The 20,499-nt window shown below is 43.6% G+C and overlaps 1 protein-coding gene across 1 annotated transcript in view; it reads left to right on the forward strand.

Annotated features, from left to right (window-relative positions):
• The window catches only part of Nipal2 (NIPA like domain containing 2), an 87,846-nt gene that overhangs the window by 62,825 nt on the left and 4,522 nt on the right, over positions 1-20,499 (forward strand). Inside the window, exons 6-8 of the mRNA XM_059247848.1 lie at positions 5,959-6,055; positions 15,674-15,809; positions 17,628-17,716. Coding sequence (XP_059103831.1) covers positions 5,959-6,055; positions 15,674-15,809; positions 17,628-17,716 — 322 coding nt within the window. The remainder of the gene's footprint in view (positions 1-5,958; positions 6,056-15,673; positions 15,810-17,627; positions 17,717-20,499) is intronic.

Consider the following 20,499-nt stretch of genomic DNA (forward strand, 5'->3'; position numbering starts at 1 on the left):
GGAAGGCTAGGTAGAAGGACCACATGTTCAGGGCCATGCTGGGACACACAGAAAGACCCTGTCTCAGCATCACTCCCAGAAGACTAGTTTTTGACAAGCCATTCATCGTTTCTGTATTACACCCCAATTATTCATCGTTTCTGTATTACACCCAATATAACTGCAGCATCTGAATTGCTTTTCAGAACTGATCAGACCAACGGATTAAATAGATAAAGATATTCAGAAGTCTTAATCCGTTTTGCATTTTCCTCAAGGAACTGTAAAGTTATATGCCATACCAGCTCATCTCTCACCCTTCATACATGTAATCACATGGGCCATGGGTGCCTGTGTTATCTCCAGTTCTCTGTTAAGTGGGAGCCTCACCACAACAAGGCCAGGAGCCTGTCCCCTGCTTGGTGTTCTTGTGCAGAAAGGGATTTGAGAAGTCTGGTGTCTGCTGGCGGCAGGGAACATCAGTCTGCTCACCCACTGGCTCAACTTTTCCAAGACCATATGCTGCAGAGGAGTAGTTCTCTTCACTGAAAACTGCCGAAAGTCGAGGCTGAATGGGGTCTCAGGTCAGAGTAGTTTGGAAAGACGCTGCATAGCACAGTCCCTCTGAGGAATCCTTCGTCTGTGTCAGTGAGCTCACAGCTAGTGCCCTTAAGGGAGGAGATGAGTTTAAGTTTCCTCAGTCCCATATGTCCTGCTTGACCAAGAGCTATAGAGCTGTTCCTTGAACAGCACACCTGTTAATGTATTCTTTGCAGCCCACACAGGAGGTACAGCCTAGACCTCGATGACATCATGCTCTTTGACAGGTGGTGGCTGTTTTGCCCACCCAGACTTTCCAATAAACTACTCAAATTGAAACCTCTGTTCTGAACATAAAATCCTTCGCATGATAATCTACACAGTGCTCATTTTCTTTCCTTAAATCAGCAGTGGCAGGGGCCAAACCTATCATTTGAAGTAATTCTATGCCTCAATGCTGATTATTAAGTCTGCAGTTCTGACAAAGCCGAACCAGCACCCACCATCTGGTGCTGTGAACCTGGAGGGAAAACTGTGTTTTTATTAAACATTTCTTCTGTGAGATCCCTTTGCTCCATTGCCTAGATGAACAGCACCATGTGCCTGCAGCAGGGGATGCGCAGTAGAGGGCTCTTACAGAGCAGGCAGAGCCTGTGCAGAGCTGCGGCCTCATCCTGCACGTCACCTATGCAGCAGTCCTGAGTGGGCGCCATTGACTCCTTCACCTCCCAGAAGAGGAGACCAGAAGAGGCTCCTTCACCTCCCAGAAGAGGCATAGAGAGAGGGCTAATAGCTTGGCCAAAGTCAATAAATACCAGTTCAGAAAGTCAGAACTCAAAACCAAGGCTGTCTGTCTCTGGAGGGCACACTCCAACACTTCACTGAACTGCCTATGCAGGATCAGCACAACGGACTACCAAAGATCAAAATGTCTACAGAGAACCTTTTTTTTTTCACATATATTTTTTTTATTTTATAATTTAATTTAATTTTACATATCAGCCACGGATTCCCTTGTTCTCCCCCCTCCCACCAACCCCCCCACCCTTCTCCCCCCCTACCTCCCACCCCCGTCTACAGAGAACCTTAACAGACACTATTTCTGTGAGACAGAAAAAGTCATTTGGATGACTCAGCTTGCAAGAAAGAAAAAGGGTGGGGCTGGAAAGATGACTCAGTGGTTTTGAGCATGTACTGCTCTTGCAAAGGACTTCAGTTCCTAGCACCCATATCAGCTGATTAAACAACCACCTGTAATTCCAGTTCCAAGGGATCTAGCGCCCTCTTCTGACCTCCATGGGCACTCACACTCAAGTGTACATACACAGAGGGGGGGGGAGGAGGGAGAAAGAGATTAAAATGAAAGTAAGTCTTTTTTAAAAAGAGAAATAAAAGATAAACTCAGATTGGTGAAATTCATCTGTTTTGATATGTCATCTCCTAGACTACCATTGACCCCATGTGACCAAAACAATGTATCTAGTGCCATTAATCGAATTAGATTCAAGAACAAATTACAAAACCCCCAAGTGCCAGACATGGTGGTGCACGCCTTTAATCCCAGCACTCTGGAGGCAGAGGCAGGTGGATCTCTGTGAGTTCAAGGCCAGCCTGGTCTACATAATGAGTCCTAGGGTAGCCAGGGTTATGGAGAGGGAGGGAGAGAGAAAGGAAGGGAGGGAGGAGAAAAGAAACTCCAAAACCAACTGTCTTAGTTAGGGTTTCTATTGCTGAGAAGAGACACCATGGCCTCAGCAACTCTTATAAAGGAAATCATTTAATTGGGGCTGGCTTACAGTTTCAGAGGTTTAGTCCATTGTTGTCATGGTAAGAAACATGGCAGCATGCAGGGAGACATGGTGCTGGAGAAAGATCTGAGGGTCTTACATCTTAATCCACAGGCAGCAGACAGAGACTATGTGCCACACTGGGCACAGCTTGAGCATAGGAGACCTCAGAGCCCACCTCCACAGTCACACACTTCCTCCAACAAGGCCACACCTATTCCAGCAAGGCCACACCTCCTAATAGTGACACTTCCTATGGGCCAAGCATTCAAACACATGAGTCTATTAGGGCCATTCCTATTCAAACCACCACACCAACTCAGAAAATTTATCTTGAAGACAATTCCTTGGAAAAGACTTCAGGGACCAAAACCTGAATCAGTTTTCTATGAATTCTGTAACAAATTGTCACACTCAGCAGCTTTAAACAACGGAAATGAATTGCCTTACTGGACCCTGACTAGAATCAAGGTGCCTCCAGGGAGGAATCTGTCACTTGCCAGCTTCTACGGGTTCTCAGCAGTGCTTGGCTTGGTCTTGCCTGGATTGCCAGTCTCTCTGACTATAGTGGCTTCTGCTTCCAGGAACTCACATGCTTGACTCGTCCAGGACCATCTCCCATTTCAGGTCTATAACCTTAACCACAGCTGCAAAGCTTCAATACAATATGCCATAATGGAAACAAGTGTTCTGGGAATTTAGGACATGGGCCTCTTTGGGTAGGGTGGCGTCATTCTGCATTCTGGGGGCAGTATTCTTTAACATGCCCCACATACACAACAGTTTCCTCACCCATAAAATGAAGATAATCATAGTGCCTTATAGCGAGAAATCCACAGGAGTCTGCTTGAAGGGTAAAAGGAATTTATTAGGAAAGAACTCACTAGACAGAACAGGAGAGTTGTCACAGGGTCCTGGAAGGCTGGAGTACTATCCCACACTTTTCTGCCGCCCGAGTCAGTCCACACCATCCAAGCCCGCAGGCGAGAAAAGAGAGCAGCGTACATGCATCTCGGGTTTTAAGGGTCACCCCGAGACCACACCCCGGGGCAGGTGCTTTGAGGTTATAGGCAGAAGAGTTACCTGCTGCACCTCAGGGTCATAGTTAGAACAGACATCCACTACAGCTCCTGTCTCCTAAGGTGGTTGGAAGGGTTGGTAAGTTGACATAAGGAGAGCCCTGACAGCGGTGTACACTGGGCTCACAGAACCCAGTCAGCAATGCGGCTTCTCCATGGGGTGCGGGAACCCATAAAGCCACAGCTGTCTGAGTATGTCAGAGAGAAGTGTAGAAGAGAATGGACATTGTTCATACTGCTTGAATATTTTATCCCTGGGAGCTGTGTGACCTCTTGACACAAGGTGGAACCCAGTGCCACTGTAGTCATTCTTTAGATAATAAGAAGTCATGTTTTATTTATCTGAAGTCTCAGAGATGGGATTTGAGCAGGAGAAATTTCTACATGATTTTTAGAACTAGCTACAACTATCTATATCCTGCCTCACCAAAATTCAGAGTGGGCATGAAGCAGATGTTCCATGCTGTGCTCATGAGGGAGGGCTCTCCATCCCCTGGTAACGAATCCAGTGCTACAGCTCCATCAGTGAGAACTGGATGTCTACACTGAAGAACACTGGGCCAAGAAGGTCTTCCTGTTAACTGTGGAAGGAGACTGAGGCACCCGGTGTTACATGGGCAGCTCTAAGGAAGGAGTAGGGACCTCTTGAGGGCATGAGTAGGGAGCACGTGGAGGGAAGGCATAGGGAGCACTTGGAGGGAAGGCATAGGGAGCACTTGGAGGGAAGGCACAGGGAGCACTTGGAGGGAAGGCACAGGGAGCACTTGGAGGGAAGGCATAGGGAGCACTTGGACAGCTTTTGTAGGGCATCGTAGTTAACAGCCTTGCAAATATGTCCTATACAGAAAAGTGATAATAATTGGTATCATTTACCAGGGAAAAGTTGAAAGGATAATTTAATCTTACATATTATATGGAAAACTTCCTAATTGAGAGAGATCTAGCCAATGGCAGGATCTAGAGCCCAAACAGAAATTTACATTATTTAGAGAAGGATCTATAAGTAAAACTCAATTCTGGAAATAGTGAAGTCCTTAACTCGGTGATTGTTAAAGAAAAGACAATTATTTGTCTAAAAAGCAAATCTTCATATTTATGATTTCACTGCAGAGTACCCCCTCTTTACCAAAAATAACTGTAGGGGTTTCAGGTTTCTTAGGGGTGGCAAAAATTTAAATGTAAAAAACCCCAAACACTGGGAGTTGAAAATGATACTAGGCTTTTCTAACCACAGCAAAATTTTAGACTTTCAGTTTATTGGATATTAAGTCTGTTTGGCAGGAAAGCTGTTTGAAATAGATTTGTGAATTCCATAAATACTCATTGAGTGACCAACTGTGTGCTGGACACAGAGTGACAAACAGAACCAATAAAGTTCCTGTTTTCGTTGAACTGGCTTGGTCTTCCTAGTTGGGAAGACAGAGAAGAAACAGAGCAAGAAACATGCTCAATGATGATAAACAGGCCACAGCAACCTGAAGCCAGGGTATGGCGGGGGACAGGGTGACTCTTAGACATCAAGCCATCAGGAAACCTCAGAGGAGGTGACATTTCAGCTGAGAGTGAATGAGTGGAAGGAACCATTGTGAAGATTGGTGAAGGGACGTTGGGTAATAATGAAGACCTGGAGCAGTGGTTCTCAACCTTCCTGATCTGTGAGCCTATGAAAGTGTTGTTTAACTGTGCTGCAGTAAGCGGAGGAGGCAGGGGAGGGGAGGAGGAAGAGAGAACAAGGGGAAGTGAGAGAACAGAGGCCCTGGCTGGCACAGACTGGACCATCTATGAGGTCTGTGGCAGAAGCTAAACATTGTTACCCAGGAGAAAATTTGATTTTAATATACAATAGATGGAAAGCCATAAGAATTCAAGCAAAAGAATGGCTAGATCTAATTTATATTTTCACTCCCAGTATCAATCTGTGTGAATCTCATGCACAGTTGTTTCTTTTTTTTTCTCCTGTGTCTGATTTACTTATTCCACGTAGTGTAATATGATTTCCACCCATTTTCCTGCATGTTCTTTATAGCTAAGTAAAATGTTGTTGTGTTAATGTACCACATTTCCTTAATCCAAAACTTTAAATAATTCTGGATTGCCAAATGGTAGAATGTTGAAAGGCCAAGGTAGAGTCAGGCAAAGTGGAAGATGGATGCAGCTTTTCCAGGAGACTGGCAGAGGGTAAAGGGGGTGCAGCTGGGAGCCCCTGCAGTGGGCATGGCTACAAAAGGGCCTGGCAGGAAGTGAGGACTCAAGAGTTAAGGGATTGTCCAATTTAGCACAGCATGTCTGCTCAGCGCACACAGGGATGGAAAACAGTTGGGTAAAGGAGACTAGAATGGCAGGGGAGCTGAATCTGGAGAGCTGGGCTTGGCATCACTGGTAGGTGGGTAGTATTCAAGCTCTTTGGTTGACTGAGGGTCTTGGTGCTGCCCTGCATTTACAGTCAGCCCTGGGAACTTCAGTCACCCCAGCCCTCCTGAGAACCATGGCAAATCCAAGCAGATGTTTTGGGCATCTTGTGGGATATATAGAGTAACTCACTCTTTTTTTTTTTTAATCTGTTTCATTTTTAGATTTTAGAAATCCTAGTTTTCTGCATTCTTCTGTATTTCCATAAAAGAAAAGGAATGAAGCACATTGTGATCCTGCTCACCCTGGTGGCACTCCTTGGTAAGAACCTGTTCTGAGTCTCTTCACTGTGCGGAGTCAGGAGGCTGAAGGAAAGTACCTGGGCATGCTATCCTTCCTCACTGTTTCTGTTTTCTACCTCTGCCCCTCAAAAAGAAAGTCCAAATTATACAAACTATAGTTTGCATATCATTTCTCAATTTATACATATTTAATTCTTTTTCAAATACATTTAAGTTTTTTATCTGTTGCTAATTTTTTTCTCCCTGAGAATCTGAAGATTTTTTAAGAGAATAATTGAAAATATTGAAAAGAAGAAACTAAAGAACTCAATGATCTTGCTTCACAAGATCTATCCTGTTTATACTCTTAACTTAAATGTGGATAACATGAAGCGTAAGCATGATTCTTTTAAGTGCTATACTTCCTTCATTCTTTGTTTCTTTTTGTCCCAGTGGCTCCTGGAAAGGTTGAAACCTGGTGCTTAGATAACCAACTGTATTCTAAGGACTTTTTTTCTCAGACCCTTTCATCTCCCATCTCTCCTGATCTTTCTCATACACTTAATATGCCAACACTAAGATAGCTCACACCCCATACTGAGTAACTTCTCTAATACTTTATTTAGAACTCTTCCTTTATCCCCCTCTTGCTGTAAGATGGACCAAACTTAATAGACTGTACTGACATCACTGGAGTAGGTGCACCCCACCCCATTTAGCGAGATGCTGGGCTCCCATCTTTCTACTTCATCAGTTAGTTAGTCCTCTCCTCTGCACTGGAGCATTTGTGTTCATGACACTTATTTTTGGAAACAAATATCCCCTACACAAAACACCATCTGCTGAAAACAGAGGGGGGACTTTGTATTTATTTCAAAAGCAAACAAGAAAAGAAAAAATGTGTACCATATAGAAAAATATTGAAAATAAAAGGAAAGTTGAAATAGGAACATAACAGAATTAAGATCAAGTTGCGAACATAAATGTAAGTGAAACCAGTTTTTTAAAAGAAAGATTTTCAAATTGGACTTCAGAGAAACTCTCAGTTTAATTTTCAAAATGGTTCTGAATTGAATTCAGTCCATGTGCATGGGTACAACTCTGTGTGAGTTGCTGAAATAGCCACACACATACCCACTATCTTCTAGAATGAGTCCTTCCAAAGCCCCCTCCTACTCAGATCTCTACACCTGCCATGATTAGCACTCGGTACTAGGGCAAGGGCCTCCTTCAGGACCAGCTCCCTCTCTGATCAGCCTTGCTAGATGTGAAATGTTTTGAACGTATATACGTATATACTTTACCTAGAACTGTGTAACTTATGCCTAAAGTAGAAGAAAATAGGTATCGTGTTTTACTAAGTTTAAAAATCAGGCAGAGAACATTAAAGATGACAAGCAGAGGCATTCTGAGAAGAAGAGTCTTGTCCAGCTGGGCAAGGTGATGCACACCTTCAACCCTAGCACTTGAGAGGCAAGTGGATTTGAGGCCAGCTTGGAGTACATAATGAGTTCTAAAAGAGCCAGGACTGTATAGTGAGACCCTGTCTAGAAGGAGGAGGAGGAGTAGGGGTGAGAGGAGGAAGAAGAAGGAGGAGGAGGAGGAGGAGGAAGAGAGTCTAGTCCAATGGTACCTCATGTTGAATATGCTATGGGAAAATCTCAGAAATCTACACTAATAGAAAGGTAAGAGGTGTAGGAGACTTCTCTCTGCTCATGGAACATAAAAAGAGATATACAAATGCATTGAGATAGAAGATCTGAATACTTAGTGTTGAACTGGACCCTCTAATATTGAACTACACAAAGTGCAAACCCAGATTGAATTGCAGCATATATATTCAAGATCATTGTGAAAATACTTAATATTAAAACCTATAATTGTTGATTAATACTATGATCATTATTATTGCTAGTCACTAGTGACTTTTACAAGAAAAAAAGTAGTTATGAGAATCATGGGAAGATTTGAAAAATGTATGGTGTTGTATGATTTGAAACACACGTGAAGGGCTGGAGAGATGGCTCAGTGGTTAAGAACACTTGCTGTTCTTCCAGAGGACCTGGATTTGATGGACCTCCTCCTCCTTCTTCTAGACAGGGTCTCACTATGCAGTCCTGGCTCTTTTAGAACTCATTATGTACTCCAAGCTGGCCTCGAATCCACTTGCCTCCCAAGTGCTAGGGTTGAAGGTGTGCATCACCTTGCCCAGCTGGACAAGACTCTTCTTCTCAGAATGCCTCTGCTTGTCACCTTTAATGTTCTCTGATTTTTAACTTATAGATGGCTCACAACCATGTAGCTCCATTTTCAGGGGATCTGATGCCTTCCTCTGCCTTTGCAGGCATCAGCATGCAAGTGGGACAAAATGCCCATACATATAAAATTAAAATTAAAAAACAAAAAAACGCACACACGAGGCAAAGTTGGAGGTGAGTGAGAGGGAGTGGAAGTACATGGGTAGTTTTGTCTTCATTGTTGATCTGATATTGATTGTGTGATAGATCAAAATGTCTGTAATCCTAGTACTTCAGATATGCAAGCAGGAGAATTGGGAGTTCAAGGCCAGAATCATCTATATACTTGAGCTTGAGGCCAATATGAGCTACGTGAGACCCTATCTCAAAAATAAGAAAAAAACACAAGAAACGGAAAGGCAGAGCAAAATGGCTTCCAGTGAGTAGCTGTCTTGCTACTGGTGACATCTGGTGACATCATTTACACACACACACACACACACACACACACACACACACACACACACTTTTTAAAATCTTTTTTCCATTTATTGAAAATAGGTTTTATTTTTTCCTCATACAATATATCCTGATTACAGTTTCCCCTCCCTCTACTCCTCACAGTTCCTCCCCACCTCCCTTCACATCTGGATTCACTCCCTTTCTGTCTCTCGTTAGAAAACAAACAGGGCTGGGCGGTGGTGGTGCACGCCTTTAATCCCAGCACTCGGGAGGCAGAGCCAGGCGGATCTCTGTGAGTTTGAGGCCAGCCTGGACTACCAAGTGAGTCCCAGGAAAGGCGCAAAGCTACACAGAGAAACCCTGTCTCAGAAAAAAAAAAACAAAAACAAAAAAAACCAGGCTTCTAAGGGATAATAATAAAATAAGATATAATAAAGTAAAATATAATAAGATAATACAAAACCCAACCCATCAGAATTGGACAAAACCAACAGAAGGAAAAGAGCCCAAGGGAAGACACAAGAAAGAGAGACTCTGTCATCCACTCACGTGGGAATCCCGTTAAAACACTGAACTGGAAGGCAGACCCATGTCGGCCCTGTGCATGCTTCCTCAGTCGCTATGAGTTCAAATGTGTTCTGATTATGTTGACTTAGAGGGCCTTGTTTTCTTGGTGTCCTCCATCCCCTCTGACACTCACACTCTTTCTGCCTCCTCTTCCACAGGGTTCTCTGAGCCCTGAGGGGAGGAATTAGATGGAGACCTCCATTTAGGGCTGAATGTTCCAAAGTCTCTCATTCTCTGCATAGTGTCTGGCTGTGGGTCTCTGTATTTGTTCCCATCTGCTGCAGGAGGAAGCTTCTCTGATGATGGTTGAGCAAGGCACTGATCTATGAGTAGAACAGAATGGCATTAGGTGTCATTTTTATTGCTACTTTTATTTTAGACCAGTGGCATTTGGGTTTACCCTGTGTTCCCAGGCTATCTATTCTCAGGTTCTTAGTCACCCAAGCAGTTTTGGGTACCAATGCCGTCTCTGGAGTGGGCCTTAAGTCAAGTCAGACATTGATTGGTCACTCAAGCTTGTGTCACCATCACCCTAGCATTTCTTGCAGGTAGGGCACTATTGTAGATCAGCGGGTTTGTAGCTGACTTGGTGTTTACCTTTCTTTTGGTAATGTTCAGAGTACCTTCCTGTGCCAAAGATGCTAGAACGAAGGCGTAAAGGCTCTGTGCAGGTGCCGGCTCCACTTCTCCATGTTCAGTGAGCTGTGTAGGTGTTGTCCTCGGCAACAGGGAGCTGTCACTTGTGGAGAGCTGTTACCTAAGGTTTGGTAACAGCCTGGGTTGTTTGGGGGTTCCTATGGAACCCCTTTGGCCAACAACTCCATTAGGTATAACCCAATCCCAAGACTGGAAGCTTCATTTGATGACAGGAGATGGACAGTTGGGGCTCTGTCTCCCCCATTAGTTGGCGATTTCATTTAGATCACTTTCATATATGTATATGTTTTAGGAAGCTTCTACTGTACTAGGTTTCCAAACTACCCCTCAAATGCCCCTAATTTTAGAGACTTTAATTATAAATTGACAATGTATAGCTATATAAACTTATGGGGTAAAGGGGTGTTATGATTTATGAACACTATTGTAATGATCACACTGGTAGTTAATATATCCATCACCTCAAACATTGACCATTTTTTTTGTTCATTGAGAGCATTTAAATTGTATTTTCTTAGCAATTTTTGAATGTCAGGATAAATCTAGTGAAGGTCTTTTGTTACTTTGGCATGGTTTAGGTTTTGAGTTCTGTTGCACAGTGTAGTGAGTATTGTTAATGACAATCTGTGATCTCCTTTCTTTAAAAAAAAAAATCTGAAGTCTCTATGCACAGTCCTCCCAAGGGTCAGAATGCTGTGGGATCCAGAAACCTCACCCTATTTTTAGCACACTCCAGTTGTCAATGCAAAAACAACTGAAATATTGATGGCTTTGATCAGGAGATGTTAATCTAGTATCTAGTCACCCAGGAATCCTTAGAATGGGATAAAGAACTAAGCGTTAAACTAGGAGAGCCAGAAATCAAATTAGGAATGAGCAGGACGCTGGGAGAATATGTCGTAGCAGCAAAAGGAGTATGTGTTTGTGGTTGTTGATTAAGAAAATAGAGAAAATAGAAGAAAACAATAAAAATGTGTGTCATGAAGACTGACACCATGTGACAGCGTGACTCCAGAAGGCTGTCTGTGAGGCTGTTTCAGAAGCCTTCACACACAGCTGTCAACACACTATTCCCCTTCAGGTGATTTCCACAGAAATAGGCAGGATGATGGACGGATTTATGTTCAGAAAAGTTCACCGCAGCCTCGTTTTAATGTAAGAGGAAAAAGGATTCAGTCTAAATATCCAAAAATAGGAAATTGTCAAAATAAATTATACACCTCATACGAAGGCATTCTTGACAGCCAATAAAAGTCTTTAGAATGCTTCATGTCATAGAAAACACTTGATGGTGATAAAAATAGGTTTCTAAGTGTGTAGACTGTGTGAGTCACGTGCTGTGATACATTCTTCCTTGAAAAAAGTAAAATAATGATGTGCCCAAATGTTGACAAATGACTTGAGGATGAGTACTCAGATGACAGTTGGGGGCTGGAGGGGTGGCTCAGTGGTTAAGAGCATGGCTGCCCTTCCAGAGGACCCCGATTCAATCCCCATCACCCACACGGCAGCTCACACCTGTCTGTAACTCCCGTTCCAGGGCTTCTGACACCCTCACACAGACACACATGCGGGCAAAACACCAATGAACATAAAATAAAAATAAATTATAAAAAAGATGACAATCCTACACAAAGAAACCCTGTCTCCAAAAAACAAAAAAAAAGATGACAATTGATTTTTTTTTCCAGACAAAGTTTCTCTGTGTAGCCTTGGCTGTCCTGGAACTCATTCTGTAGACCAGGCTGGCCTCAAACTTATAGAGCTCTGCCTGCCTCTGTCTCCCGAGTGCTGGGATTAAAGGCGTGACAATTGATTTTTATTTTCCTTTCCAAACTTTCTTGTATTTTCTAATTTTTAAATGAACATATATGCTTTTATAGATTTTTTATTAAGCAATTTTTTATTCATTTTATATACCAACCACAGATCCCCCTCTTATCCCTCCTCCCACCCTCCCCCAGCCTTCCCTCCCAGCCCACCCCCTATCTCCTCATCTGAAAAGGTAAGGCCTCCCATGGGGAATCAGCAAAATCTGGTACATTCAGCTGAGGCAAGTCCAAGCTCCTCCCCCTGCATCAAGGCTGTGCAAGGTGTCTTACCATAGGTAATAGGCTCCAAAAAGCTGGCTCATGCACCAGGGATAGATCCTATTCCCACTGCCAGGGGGCCCCTTAAACAGACAATTGTTTCAAGCTACACAATTGTTTCACTTATGCAGAAGGCCTAGTCCAGTCCCATGCAGGCTCCATAGCTGTTGGTCTAAATTTCATGAGTTCCCATGAGCTTGGTTCAGTTGTATCTGTAGGTTTCCCCATCATGATCTTGATGCCCCTTGCTCATAGAATACCTCTTCCTCCTCTTTGACTAGACTTCTGGACTTCCTGGTGCTCGGCTGTGGATCTCTCCATCTGCTTCCATCAGTTACTGGAGAAAGGCTCTATGATGACAGTTAGGGTGTTCATCAATCTGATTACTGGGGTGGGCGTCCTCCCATTACTATTGCTAGTAGTCTAAACTGGGTCATCCCTGTGAATTCCTGGGAACTTCCCTAGCACCAGATTTCTCCCTATCTCCATGATGTCTCCCTCTATCAAGATATCTCTTTCATTGCTCTCTCACTCTGTCCCTGTTCCAGCTCGACCATCCTGTTCCTTCATCCTCTGCCCTCTATTGCCCCTTTTGCCCCCAGATTACTCAGGAGATCTCATCTATTTCCACTTCCCAGGGTGATCCATGTGTCCCTCTTAGGGTCTTCCTTGTTACCTAGCTTCTGTGGGTGATAATCTGGTTATCCTTTGCTTTACATCTACTATCCACTTATGAGTGAGCACATACCATGTTTGTCTTTCTGAGTCTAGATTACCTCACTCAGGATGATATTTTCTAGTTCCATCCATTTGCCTGCAAATTTCATGAGGTCATTGTTTTTTACTGCTGAGTAGTACTCCATTGTGTATATGCACCACATTTTCTTTATCCATTCTTTGGTTGAGAGGCATCTAGGTTGTTTCCGGGTTCTGGCTATTACAAATAATGCTGCTATGAACATAGCCGAGCAAGTGTCCTTGTGGTATGATTGAATATTCTTTGGGTATATGCCCAAGAGTGGTATCATTGGGTCTTGAGGTAGAATGATTCCCAGTTTTCTGAGAAACCACCATACTTACTTCCAAAGTGGCTGTACAAGTTTGCACTCCCACCAACAGTGGAGGAATGTTCCCTTTGCTCTACCTCCTCTCTTTTATAGATATTTTAATTTAATTTTATCATATTCCCAGTATCATAGATCACAATTGATAGTATCTTAATGATGTTTCCAGCCATCTTTCCTTGTATGCAGAGGTCTCTAATGTACATCACACTGATACTGTGTCACAATTGTGAATTTCAGCCAATTTTCATCAGCCACCCTCCCCTTCCCCCCCCACTCAAGAATAGCAAAAACAAGTACTCTGTAGTGCTTGATAACCAGCCTAGAAATAACTTGAAGAATTACAAAAATAGCAGTTATTCATACATCCAAAATATGATCAGTTATAGAAGTTGGTGGTTTGTTTAGCAGTTTTCTTTTTTTTTTCTTTTTTTTTTTTTTTGGTTTTTCGAGACAGGGTTTCTCTGTGTAGCTTTGCGCCTTTCCTGGAACTCACTTGGTAGCCCAGGCTGGCCTCGAACTCACAGAGATCCGCCTGGCTCTGCCTCCCGAGTGCTGAGATTAAAGGCGTGCGCCACCACCGCCCGGCTTGTTTAGCAGTTTTCTAAAGAATTCTAGTTTGGGGGGTGGGGTGTTGCTTGAGTTTATCTTGAAATTATATGGCAGTTAAGTTAGCTGGCCTCTAAGGTCATCTGTAGCCCTGAGGTTCTAAGGCTATTGGAACAATGTGTTCAATTGCTTCTCCATTAATCAGCCCTCTGGGAGACCTGGCTGGCCAGACCACATGGCTGTAGCCACACTGTGCTCCAGTTTCAGGAGGAAGTTGGGGTCCCTGAGGAGTGACCCGCAGACTTAACCACCGAGTGACATACAGGTGTACAGAGCTTAAAATCCATAGGTTACCTAAAGCCTGACTGGGTCTCAGTCAGATGTGGCAGATCAGGTCAGAAGACACTTTGAGATGGAGTGGACCCAAGTTATAAGATCTCCTGGCTCAGATTGGAGATTCATTTTAGAATTTGCCTCTTAATCTCTGATAATTAAGACTTTTAATTGAAAGAAAATACTTAGCTTGGAAGTGTGCCATAGTATTCTTCAAATTATAGTGAATCTTCAGATTTTGAAAAATACAATTATGGATGGTCTTTACCTACTTTAAACATATTCTTTATATATTTTATATGTTCTTTTTAAAAGCTAAAAAGGGCCGGGCAGTGGTGGCGCACGCCTTTAATCCCAGCACTTGGGAGGCAGAGCCAGGCGGATCTCTGTGAGTTCGAGGCCAGCCTGGACTACCAAGTGAGTTCCAGGAAAGGCGCAAAGCTACACAGAGAAACCCTGTCTCGAAAAACCAAAAAAAAAAAAAAAAGCTAAAAAGGAAAACATTCTGATATATTATGACCCATGTAGACCAACAACAGTAATGCAGGAGTTCTTCCCTTTCACATTGTGTTTGGCTTGTAATTACTTGATTTCATGTAAAAAATTACTTGTGAATTTTCTTCTTATGTGCGCTGTATCTTGCATGTGTGCCTTGCTCCTCTGGGCATGGGTGATGGCCTGAGGCTGACATTGAGGAGTCGTTTTTTCCACCTTTTAAAGACAGTCTCACTGAACTTGAAGCCCGCTGTTGGAGCTAGACTGGCTGACCAGAAAACTCCCGGGATCCACTGTCTCAGCCTCTACCCCACCCCCAGCAGTGCAGTTACAGATGCACACAGCCACAGTTTTTACATCTGTTCTGGGGATTCGAACTCAGGTCCTGTATTTACGCAGCAAACACTTTACCCACTGAGCCATCTGCTCAGCCCCTGCTTTAGAATTTTCTATGGTTTCAGCTGAAGTATGAAATGGTTTGCAACATAATTTCAAAGGATCTGAGACAGAGAAAAAGCTCTGGATTCTATAGAAACGTGAAAAGAAAACACAGGCTGCTTGGCAGTCCATTTTGTAGTCCGTTTTTCTTCATTGATTTCTGGAACCTATGAAAAGTTGTTCCCACCCCGTCCCTCCTCAGCACAGAACATCAGAAGATGTTGCTCATATAAATGTCATATTTATGGTTCAGTCTGAGAAATGAATACTCAGTTCTGGTCCTGGTTCTCTTTATTGTCTTTGTCAGAAAGGGCATGGCACTCACTAATAAAATCTTCGCACAACCCTCAGTAAACTCAGGCTGCTCGGTGAAGCCTTTTGCTTCCTGTCTTCTGGCCTGTTCAGCTTTGGACTTCCCACTGTCGTCTGTCATTTTCCCCGGGAGGCCTCGGCGCTCTGGCCTGTTGCTTCCCCTCATTGCCTTTGCCTTTCCCATCTGAGAGTGCTTCCTGTCGTCTCTGTGGCAGTCTTCCAACAGTTGGGGATGGAAAGTGAGCACCTTGCTGCAGAGTAGAAGGCCCCCGTCCCACGGCAACGCAGTGTGAGCCGCAGAGCCCTGTGTGCGTGCGTCCGCCCTGGCACACACCTTCCCAAACACGGTCCTGAAAGCACAATTGGCACATTAGCCGCTCCAGCAAGTAAACGTCAGATATGTATCTGTACATCGGTCTCCACTATGTATTTTGTTTGTGTTCTTGTCTTCCAGCCTCATTGACTGTGATTTCAGTGAAAGCTGTCTCAGGCATGATCACTCTCTCGGTGACGGGTAAAATGCAGCTCACGTACGCCATCTTCTATATCATGCTTGTCATCATGGTCGCCTCTTGTGTTTTCCAAGTCAAGTAAGTCAGTGTCCACAAAGTCAGCGGGCTTTCAGGACCCCTGGGCCTCTCTGCGCGCCAGCTTAGGTGATAGGCGAAATGGTCTCTGCGCTGGCTTAGGTGATAGGCGAAATGGTCTCTCACGGCAAAGACCTCCGGCTTCTCCACAGCCAGCATGCCTTGCTTTCCTCTTCCACCCAGTGATTAGTTCGTACTGAGAACTGCCTTCGTGTCTTGCACAGTCTGAAGTGAGGCCGCCATCCAGCTAAGTGGGCTCGATGCTTCCCTGATGCTCTTCTGCTTGTAATTAATACCGATCGCACACAGGTTGTCATTAGCAATAAATCAAAGGAGCCGGTCCACATCCAGGGCTTCTTTCTAAATATAGGCAATGCATGAACCCTTCACCTCCATCTCTTAGCTCATGCTCATTAATTGCCCAGAGATGGACGAAACCAGACGTTTGGCCCGGAGGAAAACCCTTTCTCCAGAACTTTGTATCTTTGGCCAGAATTTCCTTCATACCCATGGGATTTAGGAATGATTGTTTCATGTTTCTCTTGGGTCCTAATACTGGTGACATGGAACATTTTTAATTCCTGTCCCCCACCTCCATCTGTTTTAATCACCCTCCCCACTTTTCACATTGTGATTAAACCTCTGCCTGCTGGGCTCTTTTGAGTTATCCAGAGAGTTCACCCCAAAACACTATGCAGAAGCATCTCCCAGTGCCCAGAAGGAAACCAGATCTCAAACTGCTGATGAGGGGTGGGGCTTGTTCTACAGATGGCAGCAGTCTGTCCTGTGGGTAAGTAGATCTAGGGCCTGAGGCAGGAGAGTGACAGGAGAAATCTACTTCCTAAGACGGAGTGTGTTTATCATACTTCACCATTCTATTTCACCACCTCTGTCTTCTGAATTAATCGGTGCTGATGCAGTGCCTTGGGGAATTTAGTGATTAGTGTCATTACTTTATAGCACACTTCAGGAATGTAAAGGCAGACACAGCTAAAGGAAGACTGTATCCTGTCAACCTTATTTAACTCTCTCTCAAAGTAAAAATGTAGTCCTCCACCTTGATTCCCATTAAAATTACCCAAGGTTTGTTTATACATGTACACACACACACACACACACACACACACACACACACACACTAGCTTTGTCCACAAACCTCTTTTTTTTTTTTTTTTTTTAGTTATTCTTGACATCTGCTGTCCTTGCTGGAGAGTGAGCAGATCACTCGCCCTACCTAACAGCAGTACTTTTTGAAACCTCCCAGGTAATGCCCATGCAAGGCACTGCTTTGTCTCTGCCTGAGCAGCACAGCCAGTGTGGGAACTTGAGTTCCTGGGGGTGGCCGGAGCGAAGCTCAGCTCCCACATGTGCTCTGCAGCTGGAGCACCAAGCATTGCTTTTGAAACATTAAACATTCCTTTGCTTCTCTGTCTGCTTTCTTGGCACGTGGCATGTCAGTGGATAGCTATACGTTCCCCAGATATGATATTCCACAGGTTCTAAGGTCTATCCTAATGAATCAGCCCCGGTGTGATACTGGTCCAGCAGCTTGAATCACTTCCAACTCAAACTTCTGTGGCCTCGGAATATGATTAATTGCTTTTCATTGGTACTGTTGTTGGTTTAAACAGACCATAAAACCTGACATCTGATCTCATACATCAGATGCATCGAAGCTCGGACCGCTGATTGGAAGTGCCCTTCCTCTGCACTTCCTCTCCTTTGTAGTTGAGGCTACAGAGCACGCACTTCTTCAAGCTATTGTTAGCGTGCTGCTGAGCGCTGCTGACCTGGAGCCTCAGTAATTGCCGTCTCCTCTAGGTTCCTGAATCAAGCCACAAAGCTCTACACGATGACCACAGTGGTTCCAGTCAACCATGTTTTCTTCACAACTAGTGCCATCATCGCAGGTGAGTCCTGGCTTTCCACGGAAGGCGAAACCACCCCAGCACAAGTACAAGATCTTTTCAGACTCAAAGGAGGAACAAGGAAGCTTTGGGAGTCCATGTTCCCAGCCTCCAGCCAGTGTCTAATTTCCTCCGAGGTCCTTTCCTTTGTGTGGATACTCCCTGGGGCTCTCTGCTTCCTCATGCAGCTCAGCCCTGTTTTGATGGCTCTCACTGACTTGAGAGTTCTAATGACTAGAAAGTGTTTCCTTACTCTGGAGCTCAAATTAGTTTCCTTATGAATTCAAGACACTCACCTTTGCTCCACTTTCTCAGTCTTCTGCCTGCAGCTCCTGCTAATCAAAGTGACAGGAAAATCCTCTCGAGTCTTCCCTGCAGGCTATACACCCCAGTCCCTTGAATTCATCCTCTGTGCCCACATCACCTTAATGAGAGAACAGGGTCCCTGACCTAATTTACCATTGCACAGAGAAGGCCTGACAGACTCCACATTTGCTAGTGCTCTCTTAGAGCTCTTGTATTTTAATGAAAATACCTTTACATTTGCAGAGATATAATGTTAAAAAAGTACAAACTTAAAACTTGGTCCAAACCAAAATGCACTAGATTCAAGTAAACCATGTATAAATTTGATAACAATGGGCCCTGGCTCAATATTATCAAAAATCTCAAGCTACTTGATGTATCTGCTGTTTTCTCGTCAGGCTGCTGCTACAGAACTTGCTATGTAGACCAGGCTGGCCTCTAACTCATCACCCTCCTGCCTCTGCATCCTGAGTGCTGGGACCACAGATATGTGCCCCCAGGCCAATGGACAGGTTCTTGAAGTAATTCATACAGCCTTCTGTTTCCCAAAAAATTGAACCTCAAAGAAATACTGTAAGAAAAGCTTATATCCCAAGGTGTCTATCTTTTTTAGTGTCGAGTGCTTTCTAGTGAAAGTGATAAAAGATTGTATGTTGATGTGCCCTAGAATTATCAGAAAACTAAAATAAAGCAAAAAGAATTACAGGTATGACATACACCCTAATAATCAATATACAGAAAAATGTAAAAAATAATGTAGTTCCCTGAGCAGGTTTTTCAGCTAATAGGGCTGTATATAACATTCAGGACTTTCTGGAAATACTAACAGCTCATCTGATGTTGCATGTGGAATGGAGTGGCAGTGAAGCTTTTCGACGGCCTCTCCTCCCAGCAACGAAAGGTACAGCTGAAAGGTGAAATGGCTATTTTCTTCCTGCCAAGTTAATAAACGTTGGTTCTTATTGCAGTAGCCAGCCTGGACAAGTCTGCCCTGTCACAGGCACCTCACAGGGCTGGGGACCTGGAGCCACTCTCCCAGACTGAGTTTCATGGTATTATCAAGGGCGTTAAAAAAGCTTCTATTCTGATTCTACAAGTCAACACCAAAACCTGAATGACTTGACTTTAGGTGGGCAAAGGACCTAAATGTGCCTGCAAAGAAAATATAAAATGGCCAGCAAGCAAATGACGCTAAACATCAGTAATCAGCAAGGAAAGAAAATGAGATGTCACTTCACGCATCCAGAGGATGACTACTGTTTGCTGTGGTGTTATTTTGTTTTGTTGTGGAGATAGTGTCTCTCTATGTAGTCCTGGCTGTCCTAGAAATCATTATGATACCTCAAACTCACAGAGATCTGCCTGCCTCTGCCTCCTGGAGTGCTGGGATTAAAGGAATATGCCCAGTCAAAGGCGTATTTGTTTATGTATTTTATGTGTATGGTGTTTTGTCTGCATGTGCATCTGCACCCCAGAAGAGGGCATCACATCCCATGAGACTACAGTTATAGATGGTTGTGAGACACCATGTGGGTGCTGGGCATTGAATTCAGGACCTCTAGAAGAGCAGCTAATGCTCTTAACTGCTGAGTAATCACTGCAACCCTCGGGTGGCCACTACCAAAATTTTTTAAAAAATAACAGCAAAGATATGAGACATTGGAATGTTAACTCCTGTACTATTGGTAAATGGAAATATAAAATTATATAGCCATTATGGGAAACAGTATGCAGTTACTCAAAATTTTTTAAATTATTCTACAATCCAGCAATTCTACTCCTGTGTATGTACCCCAAAAATGAACACAAATTTGTAGCAGTAACCATAATAGCCAAAAGATGAAAGCAATCCCAGTATCCATTGACAGATGAGTGGACAGAAAAATGTGATGAGTGCACACAATAGAATACTATTCACGTTTAACAGAAAGGAAATTCTGCCACTTGCTCCAGTGCTAATGAAACACAAGGACATTATTAAGAGAATCAAGTCAATCTCAGAAAGAAAAGGAAAATAGTGAGCCCATGTACTCGAAAGAAACACATGGTGGTTACCAGAGAAGAGAAAATGCTTGGTCAGAATACAGTTTCAAGTCTTCAAAATGAAACTGTTGTCAGATTTGAATATGCAGCAATGCCAATACGTTTAACACTACTGAACTCCATACATAAAAATGGTGAAGATGGTAAATGTTACAATTTTAATGTAGTTTTAAAATAAAAAAAAGTCTCTGCTCTCTAAAACAGAAATTCCATTTCCAGAAACTCATTCTGATGACACAGAAAGCTCAAACACTGGGGGAGGTGTGTACCAACAAGCTCATTACTACTTGGCTGCAGAGTGGGCGCATAGATACAGCTTACATGCCCTTAGAGAAGCTGTCATTGGGGTGCATTGCCTAGATTAACAAAAACCTTCACATGATTAAAGAGAGGTACATCACAGCACAGGGAGTGCTTGGGAAGTGCGCATCCATGTG

The sequence above is a fragment of the Peromyscus eremicus genome, chromosome 20, assembly GCF_949786415.1.
Source record: "Peromyscus eremicus chromosome 20, PerEre_H2_v1, whole genome shotgun sequence".
In the NCBI taxonomy this organism is placed as follows: domain Eukaryota; kingdom Metazoa; phylum Chordata; class Mammalia; order Rodentia; family Cricetidae; genus Peromyscus; species Peromyscus eremicus.